We start from the raw sequence: 25,492 nt of genomic DNA, 5'->3' as shown, positions 1-25,492 counted from the left end.
CTGGTGAGGAATGAAAAGAATGAGATTGTTAACTCGGCCTAAATGCATTCATTTGTTCTCATTTATTTTACTTGTATATGTTTTCATTAACACATCAACCTTACATCTCTTTGAAATGTCTGTTTTAACTATTGCAGGTGATATGAGGTAACATGGAAATGGCAGTAAAAATGGTCAGGAGTGTTCATTTAAGCACACATGTACTCCTCTCACGTTTCAGAGATAAGGTCCATTGTGAATTGGCTGATTGATGGGTCCACAGAAGAAAAGTTTGTGAAACACTGTTCTCCAGAATCAAACAGAAAGACGATGCTAATCTCCAGAACTAACCACGAGACAGGAGAAAAAGGAGAGGTAATACCAAAGGCGGAGAACCCCCGCGAGGCTTAAAAGCAAAACTAATAGATCAAGGCACGCCTAACTATTCAGCAGAGACCAGTGATGCTTTAACAGTATTGCGGTACACTCAACGTTTCAACAGTCACACACTCTGCAGCAGCAGCCAGACAAACAAACAGCCAGTCAAGCTCCACTGATGATCACATGAGGTTCAGGTGTGGGTGACCCGGGCACTCAGGGGGCGTGGTCAACCTGAAACCAGTGAGACTGCTCTCGAAGGGAAGTGAGTGGACGTAACAACCGTTATGAACCCTCTTGGGATCAGATTGGACCTGTTTGTTAATTGAGGGGAACTGTGACTGTAACTGAGCAGAGAAAATACTTGGAGAGGAGAGTTGCAATGGCTGATTGATCTCTTGCTTCTGACTCCAAAAACTTGTTTGAGGATGTTGTTTTGTTTACATAAAGTCATATCTTCTTTACCCACGTGTGTCTGGGAGGCTTGTGTCGTAATGTAAGTAAGCGACCTCCTGGGTGTGAGACGCTGACCACGAAATGGCAATGTCCCTTGTTCGATTCCAGCCAGAGCCTCTCTCCTCATTTCGTAAAAAAAAGACGATATATAAGTTGTCTATTTGTCAATAGAAGAATGCAAACTTATAAGATTATCAAGATTTTATATTTGAAAAAGTCAGTGATTGCAGTAATGTGACACATAGAGGCAAAATGTAACATTTATTAATTCCAAACTAGCAAAAATGAACATATTTCACGACAACGTTATCAGTATTTCTGAATTGTCGGTGACTTCAAGATAAGTTCAAGTTATAAAAAACTAAAATGTTAGGTAAATAAAATTGGTAGGCTTTCATAGCAACATTTGTACTATTCAAATACTTGAGACAACTTGACCTTGATGTGAAGGTTTACTGTCCATCGGTAGCAATATGTAAGCTTTTGTTTTCGGAAGGTATGAATCAATTCAGAATCTAAGAAGATCAGTATCTCGATTCTTACATGAATTGATTTTTCCTCCCACCTCAGTGCTGCACAGACGCGTTTTCTCCGCGTTATATGGCAATAACTCAGGGCTTGTTTATTTGCAGCGTTCCCCGAGCTCAACAGGTTCAGTGGGAACAGTCTCCAATATGTTGCACTTCCAGACCACAATTCATGGATCGTTGTTTTATGTCTCTGGATCCCGGCTCTAGTTAATAATTTAACAAATGTTTGCAGTTGCCAAATCCCCGTTTAACAGTACAAGGGGTCAACTGAGGGGCAGCATGTCTGTGGCTTCACTTATCTGTGGTTTTGGCCAGAGCCCTACAACTTGGAAGAGGAGAACCAGAGAGAAAAGAGACGCAGCAGCAGGTTTCTGCCAGATGTGATTGATGTGTTTTATTTCTCAATGCTTATTCCTGGCTGAGGAGTTCTGCTGACATGCAAGAAAACCTCACAAGTGAAAGGCATCCATCATTTTAAACTTCAACATGTACGCATCAAAGTGCATAGAAGAAGTTTTGAATCCATTTTGAATCCTTGAAAGTTTAGAGTATCAAGAAGTCAAGACTTAATGCGCAAAAGGACTTTGTTGGAGGGTGTCGCACCTTCTCCACTGTAACACCCGTCCTGACGTTTGCAAGAAGAACAATCTGGCTCACCGACATAAATATCAAAACAGGAATGTCCTCGATGAGGTCAAAAACATGGCCACGAAAACCCCTCTGTGAGATTCTTCACGGTCTTGCTAATGCTGTATTTACGGTGACACTAATGCTGTATCTACCTTAGAATACACAAAAAAACCTAAAAGAAGACAAAAAGCAGCAGGTTTTCTCAGATTTTACACATAAATCGACTTGCATGGATATCGTTTGTGCTTTTGGCACATTGTTGTTATCACATTACTGTGTGTATGAAGCAGTCGGTCCCTCTCAGGGCTCCTGTTGAGTGTGTGTGTGTGTGTGTGTGTGTGTGTGTGTGTGTGTGGGGGGGGGGGGGGGGGGCATATGAGCATATGGTGACTGAGGCATGTGACTCCCTCGGGCGCTGCCTTTGAAACTGCGCAGGCCTACACAGTATCTATTCCCCTTTACTGGGACGGCTCATTACTCTCTGTCACCGCCCGAAAACAACAGTGTTACTTTGGTATTCTTAGTCAAATATGAAAGCTTGTATATTTATGACGACAACAGGACTTTAAGGGGAAGACGCTGTCATGTCCCGTCTGTGTGCTGTAAAAAAAAAATGGATCAATGGGAAAAATGAGAAATGAAGTAAACAAAATGTCGAAAGAAAATGAAGTTTAAATAGATTTAGGGTTAATCGCTGAAAAATGATTTTCTCTTCACCGTGTATAGTCAGAGATCTTCCTTAATTTCAGGGATCAATAAGAAATTGTAAAAAAACGGCTCATCCGTGCAAGGTTTATTTAAAGTGATGCCAGTATATTCCACTTTATCTTATCTTCTTTATCATAATGGCCACACAGGGACAAACTTAACTACTCAGGTCATATACACCGCTTGCAATCTGAAACGCCTGAATGAAACTTTTGGACATCAACATTTTTAAAACACCATCAGTAATCCGATCATATAGTCGAAACTACGTCAAACATTATGTCTTGAGATAAGGGAACAGTAGATCCAGTCTATGCTGTGCAGATATTTCAATATACATCTCTTCACTCTTCTCTTCCTTATAACATGACAAAATTGTCTATTTTACATGAGTTATTATAAGTGTTAATGCAATTGGATGACTGATAATTGTCCTAGCTTAATGCCGATAAAACCGAGGTCCTTATAAGGCGCAGGACATTTCAGGGTTTCTTTGCCCTGTGATCTTTACCTACAAAATGACCTTAAAAGAAACGCAATACGGCTACAAAGAGCTCAAATTAATTACAGAGACTCAAAACAACCACAAGGAGACACACACTACTAGAAAGAGACACTACATAACTACAAAGAAACATAAATAACTACAAAGAGTCCAACACAACAAAAAAGAGACACAAAAAAACGGGAGAATGATTTATTCTAGACCTGTGTTATACGTTACCTTTGCATGGACCTAAATCAGATATAAAGAAAGCTTACTTAGTTTTTGCACAAATCTGAAGCACCATTTAGATTTGTGTTTTATGTTATATTCTTTCTTTTAACAACCATAATCTATGAAAACAAATCTGTTTCAGAGGCTGAATTTATCTTCGTCTGAACATGGACAGATTTGGACACAAAGTCCTGACTGCTTTCATCTCTAAACTGGTGCGTAACAGTGAAAGGAAAGACGCTGTGAAGGTGGAGAGGACCTGCTTCAGTTGGCTTAAGGTGTACTTCAGTGAAGCTTAACTAATGCAAGCGTTAAATAACTCTTTACAGCGGATCACTGGATCATGCAGGACACCTAGATAGTCTCCTATAGCCACTTTAGATCCACAATGATTTCAACCGATTCAAAGTCAGAGTATAAATCACAACAGATGAGCTGTGAAGGCTTATAATAGACTTATCAACGATAATTCAGCTTAAATGTGTAATGTAAAGCCAGAATATACAGTACGTCGAACAGACTCAAGGACCTGTTCTGTTCAAACAGCCCTCCATAATCTTTCTCGAGGGTATTTTGTTCTCCTTGAACATCTGAATCTCGAGTTGCACTCGCCTCAAATAGCCGCTCTTCAATCTCTGCCTCTCTTTCTGACCAAATTAAAGTCTCAGAGAATGTTTATTGTTACAGCCAAGGTTATGGCAGCGAGTCGGGAAGCGAGTCGGGAAGCGAGGAAAGAAGCGCCGAATTCCAAAAAGGGAGTTAAAGGAAAGTGAAAAGCGGCTTAAATGCATCATTTACCACCGATGTGGATATTACCCGTTTTTTGGAATCAAAGGAAGGCAGCAGTCCAATATGTACAATAATAAATATACAGCCTTTTTTTTCCGTACCACATTGGAAATATGTGGCTAATTCTTATCATAAACAAGTATGTGTCGATAGGCGTGTCGGCGACTTCAGGGGGTTCGGGAGACTATACCTCTGCAGGAATTCACAAGGTCAGTGACCTCCTCTCACTGTCTTTGACCTTGTGCTTCACTGCAGAGGGCTATCGGCCCCATAAAATACATGCTGTTGACAGCTCTACGGCTCCTGAGAACAAATGGGATTGTCAGAGCCCAGAGGAACGCGAGGCTGCTGCTGCTGCTTTGCTCTCGATTTGATTCTGTGTTCTCTTCAGATTGTGGACAATTGGAAAACTATTGGGACCTTATTCTCCTTTTTTATGTTAAAAACAAGAGCCTCTGGGTTTTCGATAGGTGGCTAGGATATTGTCTACTCAATTCATTGTCAATCTGCTCTGTACTTTTGAACAAAGAGCTACTAAGTGAACAGTTAATGTCATGAATCCATAGTGCAACAGGTTATATTACAGGTAAACTACATATATGTCTAACATTAGGTCCAATGCAGGATACAGGAAGGAGACTGTGATGAAATGGTTTGCTCTTTGGAGAGACTATGTTCAATCTGTTAACTATTGATAAAACATCTTCAGTTTCTCAAAACGGACCAACCAGAAGATAAGGCCCCGATGCAGCGACGTGACTCTTGTCATCTGCATCCAATCACTGTTGCACAAAACGGTGCATCTGTCTGATCTCTCAGTCTCAGATAGATCTAGTAACTCGGTCTCCACCTTAACACTTCATCTTTATCGTGGAGTGCACGAAAAAAGAGATATTTAACACAAGTCAGAGTTAAACTCACAACCTATCTGAGCACTTTCAGCCACTGCTGCATCCCTCCATCAAATTGTCAGTCAGTGCTGATTAGCATCCGTCAGCTGGTTCCGGCTCCAGGGCCTAATGAGTTAATCAGCTGGCAGGTTTCCTCGAGGGCCGGACTTTTCTTTATTGCTCCGAAGGGCTTTTACCCCTAATGGTGTCTTCCTTCTGCTCCTCAAAGCTCCGCAGCTCCTGCCAAGGTTTCAAGTGACAGCCTTTCTGTCACTCTCTTCCACTTGTCGGGGGGGGGGGGGGGGGGGGATGAAGTCACTGACAGTGGTGGTGTGTGTTTGAGGGGGGGCAGGGCGGTGGGGTGCTGAGGTGATAAAAAGAGATGCGGGAGGAAATGCAGGCAGATCCACAGACAAGAAAGGAGAAAGACGCTTTGAGAGGAATCACTGTAAACATGCCTGAGCCCCAGACGCCAGGTAAGCTGGTCCAACCTGTAGAATTATAACTGAAAACTCTCTGAGCGAAGACAACAGTGAGGGAGGGAAATGTTAACAAGAGTTAACAAAAAAGAAGAAAATAACAAAGAAATTTGAAGCCATTATTTGAACCTATTCTTACTAAAATGCTTGAATTTGGGACAAATCCGACTTAAAATTCTAGTTTTTATCAGATTCTTACATTAGTTTATAGTCCACTTGTAATAAAGCAACACTAACATGATAACAAAATACTTTATTTGTACTTCATGTGAATGGAAGCTGTTAAACATGGGCTGTGGTGTGAGTTTTACCTTCATTAGTGACGGCCGGTCTTCATCGGCTCTACTTTCTGCTCTTTTACTAACAATGTTCTGCAGTTGTAGTCGGACTACATATCTATCTTTTCGGAGGAAAAACAAGTTTTCTCTATGTCCATTTTCTAACAAATAAGGACATAAATGCTAGTGATGAAAGCATTATGTGAATGTAAAATATTCTCATCATTAGAGAGTAAAAGGAGAGACGTAAGGTTCAAGATCTTTTATGCAGAAACAAAATAGTTATTCTTTGTGTTCATATGTTTTATAATTGTTTTGTATTGGTGCAAAGGGCAGTAACAAAATGACAAAAACAGGAATATAAACGAAATGAGACAAAATAAAGCATAACAACCAAAAACAAAACAAAATAGATATAACCATGGATATATCCAAACCAGTTAAAGGTGGTTATATAGGGCGCAAGACAGAAAAGAGAAGGACGCCTGAGCAAATTATATTAATATTATTATTAATAATAATAATAATAATATGTTCATAACATGTATACTATATATAAACCAAAAATGAACCCAACTGTTACTGCTACTGAGCCATATTGCAGATTTTTACACATAGTTTTATTGCTTTTTAGTTCTAAGAATGAAAATGCAGTTTAAAAAATAAATAAAAATAGACAAGAAAGTAAACCCCTTGTTTCCTCACTGACAAGTCCTGACCGTTCTCCGTAAACTACACGTGTTAGATTCCAGCATGGCATGACCTAACCATATTGATACAACAGTGTGATATGTGACATTAAACCGTACAGGCCGTAGTGCATGTCGTAATGTTGGTGTCAGTCTGATAGATGCCCCACTGCCTTTGTCAACGGTGACCTCAAAGCACTGTAAATCAGCGGTTCAGGCTTGAAACCGGAGGAACGAATGCATGCATGAGGAGAGGAGGGAATGAAGGCAGGAGAGGAGCAGCTAACAGATAAAAAGCGAAGAGATGAGGGGGATGATTTGTTAGAGGTTCCTCTGCTTAGTCAGGTGTAACTACCTTGCATCGTATCTCTGCACCTCCGACACCTAATCTATCTGACCCTGATTGCCTCCCTCATTCTGTTACGCTGTCTCCTCCGCTGGCATCCATCTCCCCTCGCCGATCTGCAGGAAGTTCCCCATATTGCTGTTATTGTGTGGAAAGAGTCACAACTCCCTTTTTTCTTCTTCTTCTTCTTCTTCTTCTTCTTATGGATTGCAGTCGAGGTGTCACATTCTCCGTCATGGTCTGATAGTGATCCTTTTTTACTTATAGAACAATTTCAAACTGCACCGGATAAAATTGGAAAAAAAAGAAGTGTTTTTTTTCTCGGTTCCTCAAAAGCTCACGTCAGTGTTGACGTGTGATGAAATACAGCCATGAAAGATTTGGACGGACCTGGAATCTTTCCCTTTTCATTCTCAGTAATTCCACCCTCATCATATCTTACGAATGTGTCGCCAATCCAGCGTCCTGACATCACACGTATCATATTGCCACATCACATAGCTTCACTCAGGCTCCTCCTGTTCTTGTGTTTCCACCCATCCCAAATCACTGTCCCTCTTGAACTTCCTCAAACCCCTCTGCCCCTGTCGATCAGCTGGTCCCCCCACTGTGGCGTCTTGCTCTCCTCGGTAAAGGGCGCCCCGGTATACTCAAGAAGCCCCGTGGATCAGGAGGAGCACGCGTCCCAATAAACAGCCACAAGAATAGTTCTAAAGCGTTAAAGCTGTGGCCTCGTGGATCAACGAAGGGAAAGACTCCTCTGGGATCGGAGGTGTGTGTCCACTTTGTTTAACCCCTCGTTGATCCATTAAAAAGAGACAAAAGCAACCCAGCAGGCTGTCAGTGTTTCTCACAACAGCTCTGACTTTCCAGACTAGATTACTGCCATGTGTTATTTTTGGGGAGTTTTTCCTGATCCGATGTGAGGTCCTGGGACAGGGATGTCGTATGTGTACAGATTGTAAAGCCCTCTGAGGCAAATTTGTAATTTGTGATATTGGGCTATAGAAAATAAACTGAATTTAATTGAATTGACTTGTTTTGTGTGTGAACCAGTGGGTTCTTTGGAACCAGTTAGTAATTAGCATTGTGCATCAGTGTTGATGCTGATAGTTTCAAGATGCCAGGGTGGTTCCTTTGCTGAGCCAATTATTAATTACGAACTACACTTCCAGGGACCAACACCTCTACCCAAACGGACGGGGCGGAGCGGGTTCTGGACTTACAAAGATAGACTTTGACGATAGCTCAGAACAGTCAGTCAGACGTCAGATCGACGTTTCTTTGGACAAACGATGTCCTCACTGCTGTATATATATCGCTAACAGGTAGAACAAAAAGTGTGTTTTCCTGTTTTTGTCGTTCGGTGCCGCTGGTCAGGAGGTGTCACCGATTGCCTGTTACCATGGAAACATTGGTCAACAGGTGCCACTGATCTCAGTGATCTCAGCTCTTCAGAGTGAAATTTAAGTCTAACCTTAGATTAATCAAAGAGCACTAAAGACTGAAGCCAATTGCACGAAGACTTTCTGGACAGTCGCTATCGTTGTGCTGCGTTCACACCCAACGCAGAGAGAATCTCCACGTCACTCACGGGATCCATTGTGTCTGAATCTCAGCATGTTTTCTCAATGGAGCTCGGATCGATCAATGCTAGGCTAAGCTAACATTGCAGCAGCTCCGTCGACACTCAGAATAACGCCTTGTAGGCGTAAATACGGCCGTGTTGATTGCATTGCTCGTACCGTATGGTTTATACACACACATTTATACACATAGTTTTGTTCGGTCTTAAAGACAATCAGGTATCGTAGGGCTCCGGGTGCCCACGGCTGCACTATTGCTTTCCTTCATAGTTTCTGATTCACGGCAGGTCATCTGTGCTGACAGGAGAAGAATCTCAACGCTGAGTCTTGTGGATACAAAAGATTTCAACTTGCGTCTGTTTGCATCTTTGCATTGACTTTGTATGTAATCTACTCCCGTGAAACGTTTGCGCCGTGTTTGGCGTGAACACAGCATAAGTCCTATTTCTGCTCTTAGATTAGCGCCTGAAGAGTCAGCCGCCCTACCTCCAGGATAACTAAGAGTCATGTTTCCAAAGCCAAATTACCTAGACATTACGAGAAGAAGCTGAATATGAAAACGCAAATGTCTGAATCCGTTTAACCGGATATTAAACCGACTTTACCAGCTCTCTGATGTCTGATTTAGCTTGTGTGTGAATAGAGCTGCTCATTGGGCCTCATGCAAGAATCACACGTACCAACAGACTTCTTTAGACGCTTGCTCGAGGGATTTGGGAAAACTTTCCGGATTCAACAAATTTCTTGTGTTTTTAATTTCCTCTTCTGTAAGATCCCAACGTCCCAGCGGTCCAGACGTGTCTTAAGAGTCACGTGCAATTAGTCTGCTGGTATCCAGAATACAGTTTTTACACCAATGGATTGTATGTTTCATTACGGTGAAGCAATTTCTGAATTTGCAAACCCTCCATAAATTACACTTCAAAATGATGTTGACATTATCCTGCTAATATAATTATATATGTATTAATATATCACCATTGATTTAAATCAGCTTTTGATGCTATTGTACAACACAGTATCAATATGAATATCTTAAATCATTTGACCTCCCGTTGCAGTCATCGATGGCCTTGTGGGGACAGACGTTTTTTTATAGGAACCATTTCTTCTAGTGCAAAAACGCTGACTCATATCAAGGTTTTATTCCTGCAGCACTAGTCCCAATATAGTTTATAGCGGATGAATTTAGACTTCCAGCTGTAGTCTGACCATTAGTTTGAGTCTTTTGAAAGACCATAGAGCCGTCTGAAATATGTTTGTGAAATCGAGCCCGCTGAGCATCTGTGTGTCCATCTTGTTGTTTTTTGGAGAGCAGCAGTTGTTTAGTGGAAGGTTAAACCTCCACCCTACTGGCTAGAAGGAGACCAACATCCTGCCACCCCCCACGCCCCACGCCTCACCACTGATCCAGTCTATTATTACCTCATACCGAGGCTCTCAGGTCGGCCCCCTGCTGCTTGATGGATTGCTGACAGATGCAGAGGCAAGCGACCGCGCTACGAGGTCCTACAACGACGGCGTGAACGGAGTCATGACGTATCATCAACAAAGTCTCTCCAAACGCAGCCCAAGTGCTGCGATGTGCCCGTGAACGTAGGCCTTTTTCTAAAAGCGTCCTCTGTGATTGGAGAGAGGCCTCGGCCTATTTGGAGCGCGCTCTGTGTTGACGCGAAGCTGAAAGACAAAAAGAAATGAATGGAAAGCTGAAGTGGATGACAGCTTGATACGGCATTTAGAGCCGCCTTACCGAACACCACAGATTCCTCATCCCGAAACGAGAGCTGCATTTGGCAATTGTTTTCTCGTGTTGAGAGTGCTTTATTCACATAATAACAATTCATTAAAATCGTCAGGAAAGTTCACAGGATTGCCATAAAATCTAATCTGCAGTTCCGTACCACTTTTATTCCTCTTCCAACCCTATTACCGAATGCTTTTCTTTCTCCTCCCATACATCTTCCTCCTCACATGTGGCAGGGAGGAGGAAGAGGAGGGGAGGAGAGGGAGAGAGGCATTGCTGGTGGAATACAAACATAATTCTCATCCTCATCACTATAACCCATGTTATAAACAGCCCCATGTGTCTAATCCCTTAGTCCTCCGCCACAACAGACTTAATGCATGAGTGTTACAGCACCATAGACGGAATAACACAGGGATGTCAACACCTTTCAAGGTTTATAAACTCCGTTGGACAAACATTAGAGAGACCTATCTCTTTGTAGAGAGGTCTCTGCAGAGCTCACTGCTTGTTCCTGAGATCGACGTTAAAAAGAACACATTTTGGGTTTCCATTGCTACTTAATTTATTAGATTTATAGAGAACAATGTTGACAATTTGCGGTCCTTCAGAGTAACAGCTGAAACATACACATTGATTGTTATATTATTTATTAATTGATGTGTCTTTAGGTCTATGAATAAATCCAAGTATTTACAAATACTCAGATTACTAAAAAATGTTCACCTCAACCCAATGAATCCAAAGACGGTATAATCCACACAGGATCTAATAGATATGCTGGATGGATGAGAGTGTTAAAGCTAAACTTGAACAAGTTCTCAAAGAGGTTCACAAGAAAAAAAAATCCTTTAAAATATAAAAAATATTCCAGCCAAAAACCAAAAGTAGGCCAACCACTTTTAAGTGCAAACACTTAATTCCTGGTCAGTGTGTTTAAACCTGGCAGCTCCTACAGGGAACACTGTGTAGAGGAGAGCAGCAGCTCTGCAGGAATAGACAGAAATGTGTCTAGAAATGGTTATGTGTGAATAAACACACCTGTTTACAAGTGCATTGCTAGTAACCTAATATTTATTTCAGGAATGTAAATTTAAAGGGATATAAATATGTATCTCACACTAAATGTCTTGAATAAGGGGAAAGTTGCCACTCCATTCAGTACATGATAATGAGTCAGATCATCAAGGCTGTCAACTTGAAAATGATGGCGTGGTAGAGAGGGCGGAGGCTTAAGTTCACCCTTATTCTGCCGACAGCACCACTCTTCATCCTTCTCGTAAAATGGTGAAACTCCATCAGTCACGCTCTGCCCCCAGCATGGACGCCATGCCAAGTGGCAATAAGACCGTTGATACCCATCCACACACTCCGCTTTATGAATAGATTCTTTGGATATTAATCGTCTCTTCAGGCTCTACTGTCAATAAGTCCCCATTTTGATGATGTATATTGGAACATTATGCAAATGCAAAAAACACATCTCAGTGTGGTTTAAGTACAGTAGGAGCAGCTTGGCCGTGTGTCATCATGGAGCATAATAATAAAATGAGTTGCTTTTAAAGTGGGATTAAGGTGCTTTTAAGGCATTGGGGGATTCCCTGTTGAATAGCGCTGCCAAATAAGCATGTACATTGGAGTGGATTGGAGTCTTAGTGACATCCCACAGAAGCAGAGCTGCTGAGTTCAATCTGAGTGTGTGGAGGCAGTTTTCATTATTAATTTTGAATCAAAATTCCACAATTAAAATCAGAAAAAAACAGCTTGAGGATAAAATATTTGTACCTGGAGAGTTGTGCTAAAAGGGTAATTTTAGTATTGCACTTCCATAAAGTTCTGGGACTCGTACGAGGTATTAAAGAAAGATGAAATCCAATGCAGTCGCCAGTTAAAAACATGCAGACCCTACACTTCCCACAATGCAACTCGATAGCAGGCTTTCTTTTAAAAATGTTCTGTCTTTACAGCCAAGTCAAGATAACCCTGACGACGCCAATGGGGTTATTTTTACCAACTAGCTTGCTCCAGAGAAATCGAAGACATTTTACAACCATTTTTATGGGCCGCTAATCTTAATGTGTAAAATCAGTGGAGTGCTACTTTAAGAATAATCTCTCTCAGACCTTTTCTTTTTTCAATTTATTCAGGGGGCAACTGAATATTGATGCAACACTGAGTCTTTGTGGAGAACGATCAAGGAGAGAAACAAACTTTGATAGTATGTAAACACAGACTGGTGTGTACGTGAGATTATTCAGCTTAATACGATCAATAACATGCACAGATGTTTACTTTCTCGGTTGAAACAGACTTTTTTTTTGGCAACGTATACCTCAGGGCTTCCCTTCGTCCTGCTTTTCAGAGTGGCCATCTGCTGACAAATAAACTTTTAGCATCCTAAGGAAATATTTACAGCACAAGTGAAACATGGATGAAATATCCTCTGGTTCTTTGGCTCTGCGCATTTTGTCTCCAGAGCATGTCGGACTCACCACACTCACACCACATGGTGGTAACACGAGCTCGGAGATGCATCCATAGAGTGGCACGTTGGTCCAGTCCATGGGTGCAACCGGGGTGCTGTGTAAATGGGCATCAGGCTGCTTTAACACGGTATGAGTCGCGGGAATAAGTTACCACCAATTGGGGTTGCGCTCAGCCGGAGCCCGCCTCACTCTCTCGTTGGCACGTTTGCTGCTACCATAGCTCACGGTTGTAGACACGCTTAAGTGACTTAATGTATTCAGCAGCACTCCAACATCGAGCTCCAGTAGAAACAAAAGCACTTAAGTGGTGCGTTCCTCAGCAGCAGCATTAGACGCCTCTTAAAGAAACAGCTGCTCAGCATCAAAACACACTTTCAAACAAACAAATGCGCGTGAGGAATTGCGCCCCCTTTTTTTTTGGCTTCGCTCAGCGATGAGAGAGAGAGAGATCTCCAGATTCTAATGTTGGGCTTGGCCTGACTCCTTTGGCTTAACCGACTGAACAAGCAGGAGACGAGCGCAGCAAAGGAAGACAGGGAAATGTCAAGAGAGATTAACGAAGCGCATTCCACAGAGGTTACCCTTCAAAAGCAAAGCGGGAGGAGAGAGAGAGAGCGAGAGACAGAGAGGGCGAGAGAGAGACTGTAGAGAGTACAAGCACAGAAATGTAAATCTACTCTTTGTTTTTCAGTATAAAGAGTCGCTGAGGTTTCTTTTCTTCAGCATGTGATGAATAATCCTCAAGGAACATCATGCATTGTTGGTTCACATTGTAATAATCTCTGGTGAATATATTCATTAATATATATATATATGAATGTAGCTGCTAAGTGTAAAATACGTAGACACCATCATGGAATGAAGTCTCCTTATTAAAATTGTACTATCATAGTTAGCATGAGCCATGATGGCTGATTATAAAAAGAGCGGACATAATTTGACCTAACTCGAGCCTCATCGACAGGAAGTCCGATGAAACATAGATAAATGTCGACTGCGTAGTGTTTCGTGGATGTATTAGCAAAAGTGGAATATCATATTCAAAACTATGTTTTCATTAGTGTGTATCCACTTGTTTTGTTTATTACGCCCAGCTTATTTTAGCCCGTCAAATCTCAGACATCACAAGACTTTCACCCAGGAGACCAGTGTTAGTGTTAAAAGTTATTTTGTCCCGTTATTGATGTTTGGGACGTATTTTAACCACCTGACTAAGTGTTTTTGTTTGAATTCCCAGCGTTAAACTGCATGTTTAGTGCGACCGTAGAGCGCCATAGTTGGATGTCAGCCAGCGCATTAGACAGTGACGGGTCAGCGTGCGGCGAGTCGGGATGAGAACGTGTTGCAGCTCATTGTTTTGCTTTTCTTGCCCCTAACCTCACTGTTGCTTTAAGCTGCAGCAGGCAGCTGTTTGCAGCCAACAAGCTATAACAACTCAATGTACTCCACCTGCTCAGCAGCAAACAGCAGAGAGATGCAGTTCAAGACTAGCTGGTGAACATAGTGACATAAAGACTCCAAATTGTTAAAGATTTTTTAGTGTGGGTTTTATTTTATTGTAGTTCAGCAATCAGACTGGAACACACTGTTTTAAAGCACACCATTTTGAATAACACATGTCTAACCTTGGAATCCAGTGTATATATATGTATAACGTTCCATGCCATTTAATGGGTGCTTAAATCACAAGTTTTAAGAAAGCATACATCTTTTAGTATTCGTGGTCAGAAACAATTCCCCAACCAGGGCAGTTTTAGTGCTCTGCTCTTTTAAAACCAACAAATACTTACTTTACACACACAAATCCAATCCGTGGTATTATTCATGCCGGAGTCATATTTTAAAGCATTAAAGCACCTCAAATTTCAAATGATATTAGCGATAAGCTTTTGGAAATAAAAACGGTCTAAATGAATGCAGAGAGCATCAAGTGTGTATAGGCACTATTGATTGTGGCAGCGTCAGCGAAAAACGAGTAAACAAAAAAAATCATCTTTCAACACGCATCTCACCTGATATTTGTTCAATATAAATGTCTCATCTCCCTCAGGCTCTTAGCGTGAGGCTTCACATCACCCTTGACCTCTGTTGGCCTCGCTCATTCTTCTTTTTTAGTTTTCACCTCTCGGGCTCACCATCTTGCATAACATATTTTTCTTCTTCTTCCTCTTCAGAAGAAAAGTGGAATCAGATTAAAGTAGGACAAAAGAAACGTTGGGATGGAAAAATGCTGAGAGTAGGGATTTGCATTAAGTGAAGAGGAAGAAGGAACATGAAGAGAGACATTATCCATTTAGCAGATACCTGGAAGACAGGGAGTGTGAAATGATCTCGAGCAGGGAGGGCCGCCGATGAAGCGTGGACGGTAATGGGAGCGGAGATGGATCCGCGCAGACAGCGTGTTCATCAGCTGTGCATCCCCCTCGGCGCCGGGGGTTTAAGGGGCGCCGTTGTCCTGGCTGTGGCTTTTCCCACAAAGCAGCACAGACAGGCAGATAAAGGAAGACAGAGAGAGAGGACCTAATCAAGTGGGCTGAAGGAGAAGCAGGTCACTTTCGGATAATTACAGGGGGAAAAAAAATGTTTTTTTTTTTTTTTTTAAAGTTCCCCCATCTTATCAACCTAAATCACAAAGTGGAGCTTCATTAGAGAACAATGTGACCACTTCACTAATTGAGATGCTGTAGATTTGCCCTATCAGCCCAAAATAAATATGAGTGGCGAGTATGGAACTGATGAAACGAGACTTTGAGCCCTCTATTGACTCGAACCCCATCCTTTCTGGTTATTTATAGTAACGCTAACGATGTGGCTTTATGGATGGAAATCGGTCCGTCGGCCCATCACTTGAATATCTTGACAACTAATGGATGGGTTGTCATGGAACTGTGTATACACATTCATGTTCCCCAGAGGATGAATCCTACTGACTTTGATGATCCTCAGATTTGTGTCTGAAACATTTTAAAATACAAACGTTCTCTTACGCAGCAGAGAACAAGTGGTCTGTTCTGGGAAAGATGGACTCACATCGTTTGACTTTTACCTCTTTTGTCCCTTTGTCATCTTTTTGTAAACGTGTGCTTTGACATCACATTCTGGATTCTGCATTTTCAAATTCAGTTTTTCACACTCACTTACCTTTCATTGCCACTTGGAACCGCCGTAAAAAGTGCCTTGAATGGCTTTAAATATTTTCTCAGTGTGGTAATTTTTATGTTGCGTGATACTTCCTCTGATCATCTGAATAAAATCTTTCAGTTGGGGCATAGAGAACCTCACACTGTATTTAAACGGGGAACAAATAGGCAAAACTGAGCAGCGAAGAGCTTTTAAATTAGATATGAAAGGATGATCCTGATAACATCTACAAAATCCCTGCGTAATCACCCGCAGAGGAGGTAGCAGTGACATAGACAGTCTGCAAATTATTTGGTGGAAACTCAATTTTCTGCACTCAAAATGTTGCTGGAAGTAATGAAGGAAAAAGCACAGTGATCGCTGAGAATCTTCATATTTTACCTATTTTCAGTGAGACAGCTCCCGGTGGCACAAATATCTTTTATCTTGTGTTTGTTATAGCTAGCCTTTTCAGTTGTTTTCATCATATTTTTTAAGTTAAGATGTAAAGAAAAAGGTTATCAGGTAGAATATGAAATAGGCAATTATTTTTTATCACCCACTTTAGAAAGAAAGCAAGTCTAATCTCCTGAAGCTCTTTAAGGTGTTTTTCTCATGTGACCAAAATAGTTGTTATATTCATGTATTGTTTGTGAGAGCCTGCACAGATTTTTTTTATCCTGCAGGATTTTGCGTCAGCCAGAATGACAGCTTTAAATGTAAATGGGTTTCAAATGTTCCACCACGTACACCATTCCTAAGGTGGAAGACAATCAAATGAGAGTTTCTGAGTGTCAATAACTTCCCCTCGGTCTCATTTGAGATCATATATTGATGTGCAGCCGCTTCACTGACAATACATGAGGCACTGACTGGGTATTCATACAATGACAAGTGTGACTTTTACATCCAAACGAGTTCCATAGAACCAGTTTATGACATTCAGTTATGGCCCCATTGTCTCTCGGGTAATTGCTGACCCTCCTGCTGTCTTCTGCTGTGTGATGCCGGTCAGAAATCAAATCCTGCTTGTAAACACTTTGACATCATCGTGAAACAGTCATGGAAAAACAACGTAACCTGAAATTCAGTGACCGTCTTTCTGATTGACAGTAGAGGGGCGGGATCGATGCCTCAGCTGGGACCTAAGGAAAGTTGGATGTGTCATGAGTCCCTTCTTGGATCGAGGTGCTGAGACCGGCATTAAAAGATTGCTGCCTGGAAAACAAACCTTATCCAAAATAGAGGGGTGACCCCCCCCCCCCCCCCCAGCCCCAGCCCCCAGCCCCAGCCCCAACCCACCAGTATGCCAGATACAGTGTGCCAGCCTGGAACACAAGCAGGATGCCAAGGCCTGACCTGATATCTTAAACCCAATGTTAAATAGGCTCCTGTGACACTCAGTTGTGGCTTGTTGTCGGTGTTTTGGAGAAACGATAGACACCAAGACGCTGTCCTCGCCCATTCCTGAGGCTCGACTCGTTTCATGTACGCTTCGCTGCCTCGACAGAACGTGGATGAGTGAGGCACGGAAACCTTTTTTTAAACATTTAAACGGTGGGACCCTGCGAGGGCACAGACCTGTGGAATGATTGAAATAGACGTGGTTGAGATGTGAATGCTGCCAGAGATGAATTATGACTTTGCAGCTGTGTGCTTTAGTTTGTCTGGCAGACAGAAGCTCCCGCCTAATCTGCCATCTCATTAGACGCCCTTGAGCTTCTAAAGTAACCCAGATCTGGGATCCTGGAACTTTGATGTACTTATCCTATCAAAAGCATTTTTGTCTTGAGGCCGCCCGTTTCAGTATTTTTTTAAGCCCAATTATTCCTCATGATCTCTGAAAAACGTACTTATATTTATCTCAGCCTCACTGTTTCTGTAAACCACTTCTCATTTGAAGCATGCGCTGTTCCCCTGTTGAAATCCAATATTCTCTCTTTTGCCACAAGCAAACCTCACAGAAATCAAGAAGAGGTGCATGAAGCAAGGTTGCCAGCATGTAGTCTTTATGTTACTGAAATCAACCCGTTCATTTAAAAGTGTATGTTTGTAAAGGTGCCTGATTTCTAAACATGATGCATATAATTATCGATGAACAGAACAAAGAATAAGTGCCCTCAGTTATGTTTATACATTATTATTAGTTACTGTTTCCTGAGGATTCAGATCACAAGATGCAACTCTTTAAACAGTTTACCGAGTCTCGGCTTCGGAAGCCGTGACTATCCAAACACTGTGCTGTGTTGTTGTATCATATGAAATAATGAGGAGGTACAAATTATTTTACATAATTGTTGTTTAATTGCAGCAGCCAAGGGCGATGAGACTGCAGCAGCCTCTGCTGGTAAGTGCCTTAACGACATCTAATCTGAGCCCACAAGCTGTGCTCCAGAAATAAATATAAATTCTTAGTCACGCATACAGTAATCAGCTATTATACAGTTGAACTAAAATAACCACTGAAAACTAATATTTGAATGAAAGCGTCTGATGAAGATTGTTTAATTTTTGTAATAAATTATTCTCATTTCTCTTTATTTCAGACAAGAAGGGTAAGAAAAACACTCTGCATCCAGTGTGTGTCTGTCTGTGTCCCATAGATGTAACTGTCATTCATTTCCATCCTCATTCCTCATCATCCTCATCCTCATCCACAAGATCATGTGTGTTTCCCCTCATTCAGAGAAGACCGTGGAGGAGGAGGGTAAGAGTTGCAGATGAAACAAACACAGAAGCAGTGAACTTCTGTGATGATGGGACTGAGTGTGGAGATATGCATGATCCTACACACACACACACACACACACACGCACATGCGCGAGCACACAAACACACACACACACACACACTAAAGTAATCACTGCTCAGTGTTTTGACGATATTCTTTCATTAGCGATGAGGACATGAGTTTATTTAGAGCACCAGAGATGCTAATTCAATTTGGTGTTTGAGCGAAAATAGAAGGTGTTTAATTTATGATTAGGCATCACATATATGTATCTATATACTGTATCGGTGTGTGTGTGTGTGTGTATTTTAATTCCCTATTTTAGCTTGGGTATACTTAAATCTTCACATACATGCAAATTCAGCTTTCACATTTGTCCTCTAGCTACCATTGTACAAGTGTCTTGTTAGCATTGTTAGCATTGTTAGCATTCCTCATTGAAACCAATTCTTGGTTTCAACAAAGTACAATTTAAAATAAAAAGAGGTAATTACGTTGAGACATTATGTTATGCAAAGGAGGGAAAAACACATTGTTTAACCAACTGTTTATGGATCACATATTCTGTTTGCTTTACGCATGAAACCCAAATCCTTGGGTTTGGAGGATGAATCTGCTAGAACATATTTTAATCATTACTTTAATAACGGCCTTTTATTTTAAATTGCAACACCAGCAATAATTAGCTTTATCTGAAAGTCAACCAATTCAACTAAAATAAAAGAGCTTTGTCTCACATAATTTTGTCTCTTCATAATATTTCTCTAGTAATTACAGTATCAAGAAATTACAAACCACAAACATTTATTTTACAGTGAAGCATTTTAAATGATCTTGCTTTGAAATGGTTGCGTGTGACATCTGCCACAGAGTTGTTTGTTGAGTGTTCCTCTCTGCGGTCACTTCATATAGTTAGTCACTCAACCTGCCACCGGGTCGCAACCGTTTCATATGTGTGAGGAAGAATCCTGAGAGATATTCAGAATGGCAGACTGCTCCTCTCATTTCACTTCCCCGTTCACCGGAAAATCCTGACCTTTCAAGTGCAATCCATAGTTGAGGGTAATGCATTCAGTCCAATGTGTGAACTAATTGTGTGTGGGTGTAGTACCCCACAGCAGAGCAGCTACATGAGATGCGAGGGATGTGTACTGTATGTATAGATCAGGTAGAATCATGTACTGCGGGGCAGCTGCAACACTGCACATTTTTATAGGCTAGAGAGTGTGTAATGCATGTTTATGGAGATTTCCTCTGCCGGTGGCACACATTCAGTAATACATAATGAGTCCCCTGAGAGAGTAGAACATACTTTGTTGTACATTTATGTTTAGAGTCTATTTATGCACGATGTTTCAGTTCACCTTGTTGGATACAATGTCAATTCATATTATGACGCGACTGCAACAGAGGGCAAGATAGTTGTACACGTGTTTGTGTGTGTGCGTTTCATTTTCTATGTGCAGATGCTATCATTCGAGATGAATTATGGTGCAATGACGAGATAGAGCAATACGTTTTACTAATGCTCCTCCTTTTTAATCAGTCGTCTCACCGTCTTTGAAGGTGAACGCTGGCAATTTGACTTTGTTTAAACTCACTAAGCTTATTCACAACTCATGTTGTATTTCAATGAAGACCTAAACAGCTGATTTGTACTCCAAATCCTCAAAAATCTTACCTGGACATGGCCGTTCCTAAAATCCAGGACTTTTTAAGAATTATTTAACTTCTAGGACGTTGGACAGCACAACAATGCCAGCAACAACGCCAGCATCCACACTGACGGTATTGATTTGGATCCAGTCTGACTCAGGATCCTACATCAAGTATTGGACAACCACCAACTGTCTAAAGACAAAATAGAACATGTAAGTGTATTCATCCGGATGGAAATAGTTGTGCAGCATTTACAGTCCAAAATAGGAAAGGGTGCAAAGATAAAAAGTGACAATATAAAATATCAATAAAACTGCAAGTATAAAAATATCAATATATATATATCCAAAGTCCTCAAAATTCTATATATAAACAGGGTTAAGGAGCATAAGCTGCTCATACTTCAAGAGAACAGTGGCGTTGACAAGCATGAACAAACAAAGATATTATCACATTTTTAATAGACACTTGTAACAAGAAAACATTTTCAAGCGCTCATTATAATGTTTTCCCTGGGAACTATTGATCGAAATGGCTGCTGTTCCCCTTTACATTATTATGCAATGTATTATGTCATATTCAGTGGTGGAGAAGGAGCATGCTGTAGAGAGTGTGCTCTGTCCTGGATAAATATGTGTGTGTGTTCTCTGTGGCTTCACTCATCTGTTAAATTAAAGACATCAATTTATCTCTAAAATGACCATTATAACTCAGAGACTTGGGAAAGCATTATTACATCATACTTGTGTATGTCCAGTCTGCATATGAAATACTTGCAGTGCACGACATCTGTCTTCTCACTCATTTGGTCGTGTTCATTTGCTTAACCTGTGCTCATTCTTTATTAACAGATGTCCAGCCTGCCGTAGGTAAGAGCTTTGCTTTGCATTCGTTTGTTTGTCTGTGTACACGCGCGTGTCGCGTTGCAGCCTGTCTGAAGAAAAAGGAGTACAGGCTCACTGAGTCTCCATTTGTATACTTCCGTATTTAAACCTGCTATTTTGAGTACATCAGGGTTCGCACTCAAAGTTCAGTGAGGCTTCCTGGATGGTGCACTCATTACGGTCAAAAGGTTGATTGTGGAGCGCTGGACACTTCCCACTAGCGACGGTCGCCATTTTGGCTACGTAGCGAAAGAGGGGTTTAGCAGTTTTGATCCAGTGAATACTTCACTATACAAATGATAGTTAATTATACTGTTGTCAGATAGAAGCATCAATATTGTTTACTGGGTTAATGAAGCAGTATGTAATGATTTGGTAACGCAAACGACCTAGCAGCTAAGCTAGCTAAGCCAGCTAGCAGCACTCGTCACTTCTGTTGAGTTCACAACAATGATTTTCGAATTGAGACGGAACTACCGTGTCCAAATTTACGCACTAAGCAAGTAAGTACATAGAGTGAACATAGTGTATTACATGGAAGTGTAGCAGCGGAAGCATTTTAATTGAGACACTGCAGGGTGACATATTTATATTGGCCAGCGCATTGATTCCCTCGACAAAAAGGATTATTGCTACAAAACCCAAGCGATGCGAACACTTTTTGTTAATCTTTTCAAATGAACATCACTTTTAGGTTTTTGAAGCGTAAACGCAATCAGCAAAAGTAAAAAGCCAATATCAGACTAACAAACTACACCATGGTCTCATGACTAAGAGTAGACGCAACGAGGCTGTGTAGATGGTCTGGTGTTTAGACGTCTAGTTTCATTTTGCCACTTGTTAGCAACCGCCTTTTTTAAAACATGTTAAAAGCTTGAAAATTCACGCAAAGGGGTTTTTAATTACGTATTTTACGTTGTTGAACATAAATATTAAAACTCCTCAGCTGATGTTAACCTCTATCTTATTTCAGCAACACACACACACACACACACAGCAGTCCTGTGGGAGGTGTTTTAACCTTTTTGTTGTCCACACGATTAATTTCCATGTACCTACTGTTTCTTTTCATTCAGCTAACAATGTGCCTGGGGATGGTAAGGAAAGATACAACTTACTGTTTCCCAGCCCGCTTGTGTTTCCTGTGTATGTGCTTGTTTTGCATCCACCACTGTGTGTTAGTGGACATCTGTTGGCTGGTGGCGGCCGTCAAATGTGTTCAAGATCAAATGTTTTCACACGGCAGATGGATTCATTATAACTGATTGTGTTGCAGTTCGCAGAGATACAGCCTCGGAGATTTCTGGACATATAATATGTAATAATAATCACAAAATATATCTTTATTTATATTGCAAACAAAAGTGACAAAGTGCATCACAGCAAGTAAAGGGACTTAAAAGAATAGGATGACAACTGTGCGGAGACACAACTTAAAAGCAGCTCAAGTCACATCAGATAAACTGTCAGATGAAATAATGACACGAAATACAAATATAACAGAGAAATCCATGACAGCCAAAGTGATTAAAAGAATGAATCCACCAAAGCATCCGAGGTAACGTTTTGAGAGTGTTTCGATGTGAAATTAACTATTGTGGTCAGGTTTATAAAAAGTGATATATTGTGTATTTATTCTGGGTATATATCACACGTGTGTGTGTGCGTGTGTGTGTGGGTGTGTGGACATACTACAATATACTCATTAATGTATAGTGCAATAGTAACCACACCGGTAATACAGTCGTTAATGTCTTTACATGCCGTATGTGTTACATGTTTGAGATACTGTGTGTACTGTGTGTGTCACTCTGTGAGGTGCTCTGATGATGAATGGATGATATGCTGAATAAGTAATACAGTACTATATATATGCTCTGTATAGTAGAACATTTTATAGATGGGATGATTGATATGTTACTATTTTAGTGTCGTAATACCCAGTCTGGGATAGAATATTGTATAACTTTTTATTATAGGGATCCATCATTTCCTAATAATTCTCTATAGGAAGGTTCCTAGAAAGACTAATTATAAGTCAAATACAGACAGTGTTCAGTTGGTAAACAGCTTAATAATCAATTACAATTTTAATCAGTAAAGCTCACATGCAAGTATATGATCCTGCCTGTATATATGGCGAATTATTGTAAAGGAGAATTAGGCATCTTGTGCGTCTCAATATTTAAAACGAAGCCTATTGCTGATGATCAGAACTTTTATAATTACAAATATTTTTACCTTATATATAATAATAATTTATTAATTCCTTCACTGAGGATTTCCCTTTCCAATGTGCGATCAATTCTCAAAAACAATTCTTCGCTCTCTGCTCAGCAGGACAACACCTCTTGGCTGAGCACACACACTAACACACACACACACACGCACACACACACACACACACACACTAACACACACACACACACACACGCACACACACACACGCACACACACACACACATATTCTCTCTTACTGATGCAGACAGATAGACATAAGTTGCTTTGTCAGCATTGTTTTGAAGTTGAGGCTCATGATCATAAAATATACACACAAAATGAATCACAACTTGTTAATTAAAACAACTTTATCAAAACAAAAAAACAATATAATAAAGGAGCCGGCTGGACTTAATGTAGTCCAGGCCGGCAGCTGGTGCTTATGCCAAGCTCTGCTTTTCCTAAATGTTTTATGATTATGGTTGCTGTGCCAGCTTGAGATTTACACGGCACAGGAATACACCTGTGGCTACGCGGCTGGGTTTGAAGAAGCCAACGCTGAAACAGAAAACAAACAGCAGACTCCCACATTAAAGTCCACTGCTTTGTTGAGCCAACTGTTCACACACAAAACTCCTCTTTTGCCGCTGCAATAATTTAATCAGATTTTCGCTTTTTTGCTCAATGGACAAGATTCCCTTTGGGGTTTTCTTACTTTAACGGGATATATTAAATATGTTGTTCTTCTTGGGAGGACAATCTGAAACTAAGCTAGATGAGAGAAATGACGAGGAGTTTATAAGGGAATACCAGGCCCATAAAATAAAGTGCTACTAAATACTTTAGTGGTTGCATTTATTATCCCGAATATGAATCTGCAGGATTTTTCTTCTAATCAAGTAATCCCTATAGGCTATTGTCTAAAAACCCAAACTTACCTTCCGAGGGTCCAGGACAGTGTCTGGGGTTAGTTCACTATGCAACCCTCATCCCAAACACAGCAACTGTCCAATGTAACAGTGTACGAGTGTAAACAATCAAAGTGTCCCCTGGGTGCCATTCCAGGATCAGCTTCACCCACTTAGCATTCTACCCAAAACCTTTTAAATCATCCCGAACATCTGAACTTGGATCTGTCCTCAGGGGCACTTTTGATTAAAAGATCAAATTAACTGAGCCCATAAAAGCAGAGAGAGAGCGAGAGAGAGAGATATGCCGAGTGTGTGGCTCTCTGAATTTATGGAGGCGCATGACCTTACCTGACATGTGACCCTGGATCCATTCTCTCAGCAACAGCTCTTGTCCAATGGATGTCCACCCGGGGCCCGACTCACTCTACTTGATTGGTGGTTTCTCTTTACCTGCTGCTTGTCCATAAACCGTCCGCCCCAGGAAGTGAGAGAAACAATGCAGATTATGTACAGTTAACTGACTTCAGCACAATTAAATAGATTTTTTTTTTAAAACTTCATTGCTGAAGACGTAACTCATTAACAGGTGTGTGTGTGTTTTTTGTAAAAGAAAAAAAAAAAATTTGTTAATTAGACTCTGAGAAAGAAAGATGTGTTTTTCGGAGTGTGAGAGCACGTTGTTTTAACGTGTGAGTGTTCTTCACCTGAAGTCAACAGTATCATTGGGCCAATTAACGCTTGTGTTCGACAGCAGAGCACAGATACTGCACCGACTGACGTGTTCCCCGTTCTCTCGCTCTCTTTTTTCCCCCCTCTGGCGAAGAGTTGCCTCCCGATGGTAAGAGAAACGAATACGTTGGCGTCTGTGCGAGCGTATCAACTGACAAGCAAACACCTTACAGAGGTTGCATCAATTCACTTGCAAAAGAAACGAGTGAACGGATAAAAGAGTCTCTCGTTTTTTATCGTTAAGATAAGAGTGTACAGCCTCAGCTTACGTTCTGTCAGGGTGGCAGAAGATTGTAGAGAGTCAACCCTAATGTGATGTCTTCAGAGGGGATCTGAGGAGTTTCTTTATTCCCTGGGGCCAGTCTGTTACCGGGGGCTCCGTGGTCGCCTGTCATTTATCAGAGGGTCCCAAATGGTTTACGCAGTGTAACAGCGAAGGAAGTACTCGCTGAACGGTTTTGACTTATGGAAAAACTGTGGCTCAGTTGTAGTTATTAACCGTACAGACAGAATAGATCCCTGAGCTCAGCAGGGGGGGGGGGGGGGGGGGGG

The 25,492-nt window shown here is 41.2% G+C and overlaps 1 protein-coding gene across 1 annotated transcript in view; it reads left to right on the top strand.

Annotated features, from left to right (window-relative positions):
* The first annotated feature begins 5,460 nt into the window (after window positions 1–5,460).
* The window catches only part of mybpc2a (myosin binding protein Ca), a 45,089-nt gene continuing 25,057 nt past the window's right edge, over window positions 5,461–25,492 (top strand). The window contains exons 1-4 of the mRNA XM_034539002.1: window positions 5,461–5,554; window positions 18,118–18,153; window positions 18,353–18,361; window positions 18,493–18,513. Coding sequence (XP_034394893.1) covers window positions 5,461–5,554; window positions 18,118–18,153; window positions 18,353–18,361; window positions 18,493–18,513 — 160 coding nt within the window. The remainder of the gene's footprint in view (window positions 5,555–18,117; window positions 18,154–18,352; window positions 18,362–18,492; window positions 18,514–25,492) is intronic.

The sequence above is a fragment of the Cyclopterus lumpus genome, chromosome 8 (assembly GCF_009769545.1).
Source record: "Cyclopterus lumpus isolate fCycLum1 chromosome 8, fCycLum1.pri, whole genome shotgun sequence".
Classification (NCBI taxonomy): domain Eukaryota; kingdom Metazoa; phylum Chordata; class Actinopteri; order Perciformes; family Cyclopteridae; genus Cyclopterus; species Cyclopterus lumpus.
Note: the sequence above shows the minus strand (reverse complement) of the source record. Positions and strands in the feature narration are given on the sequence as shown.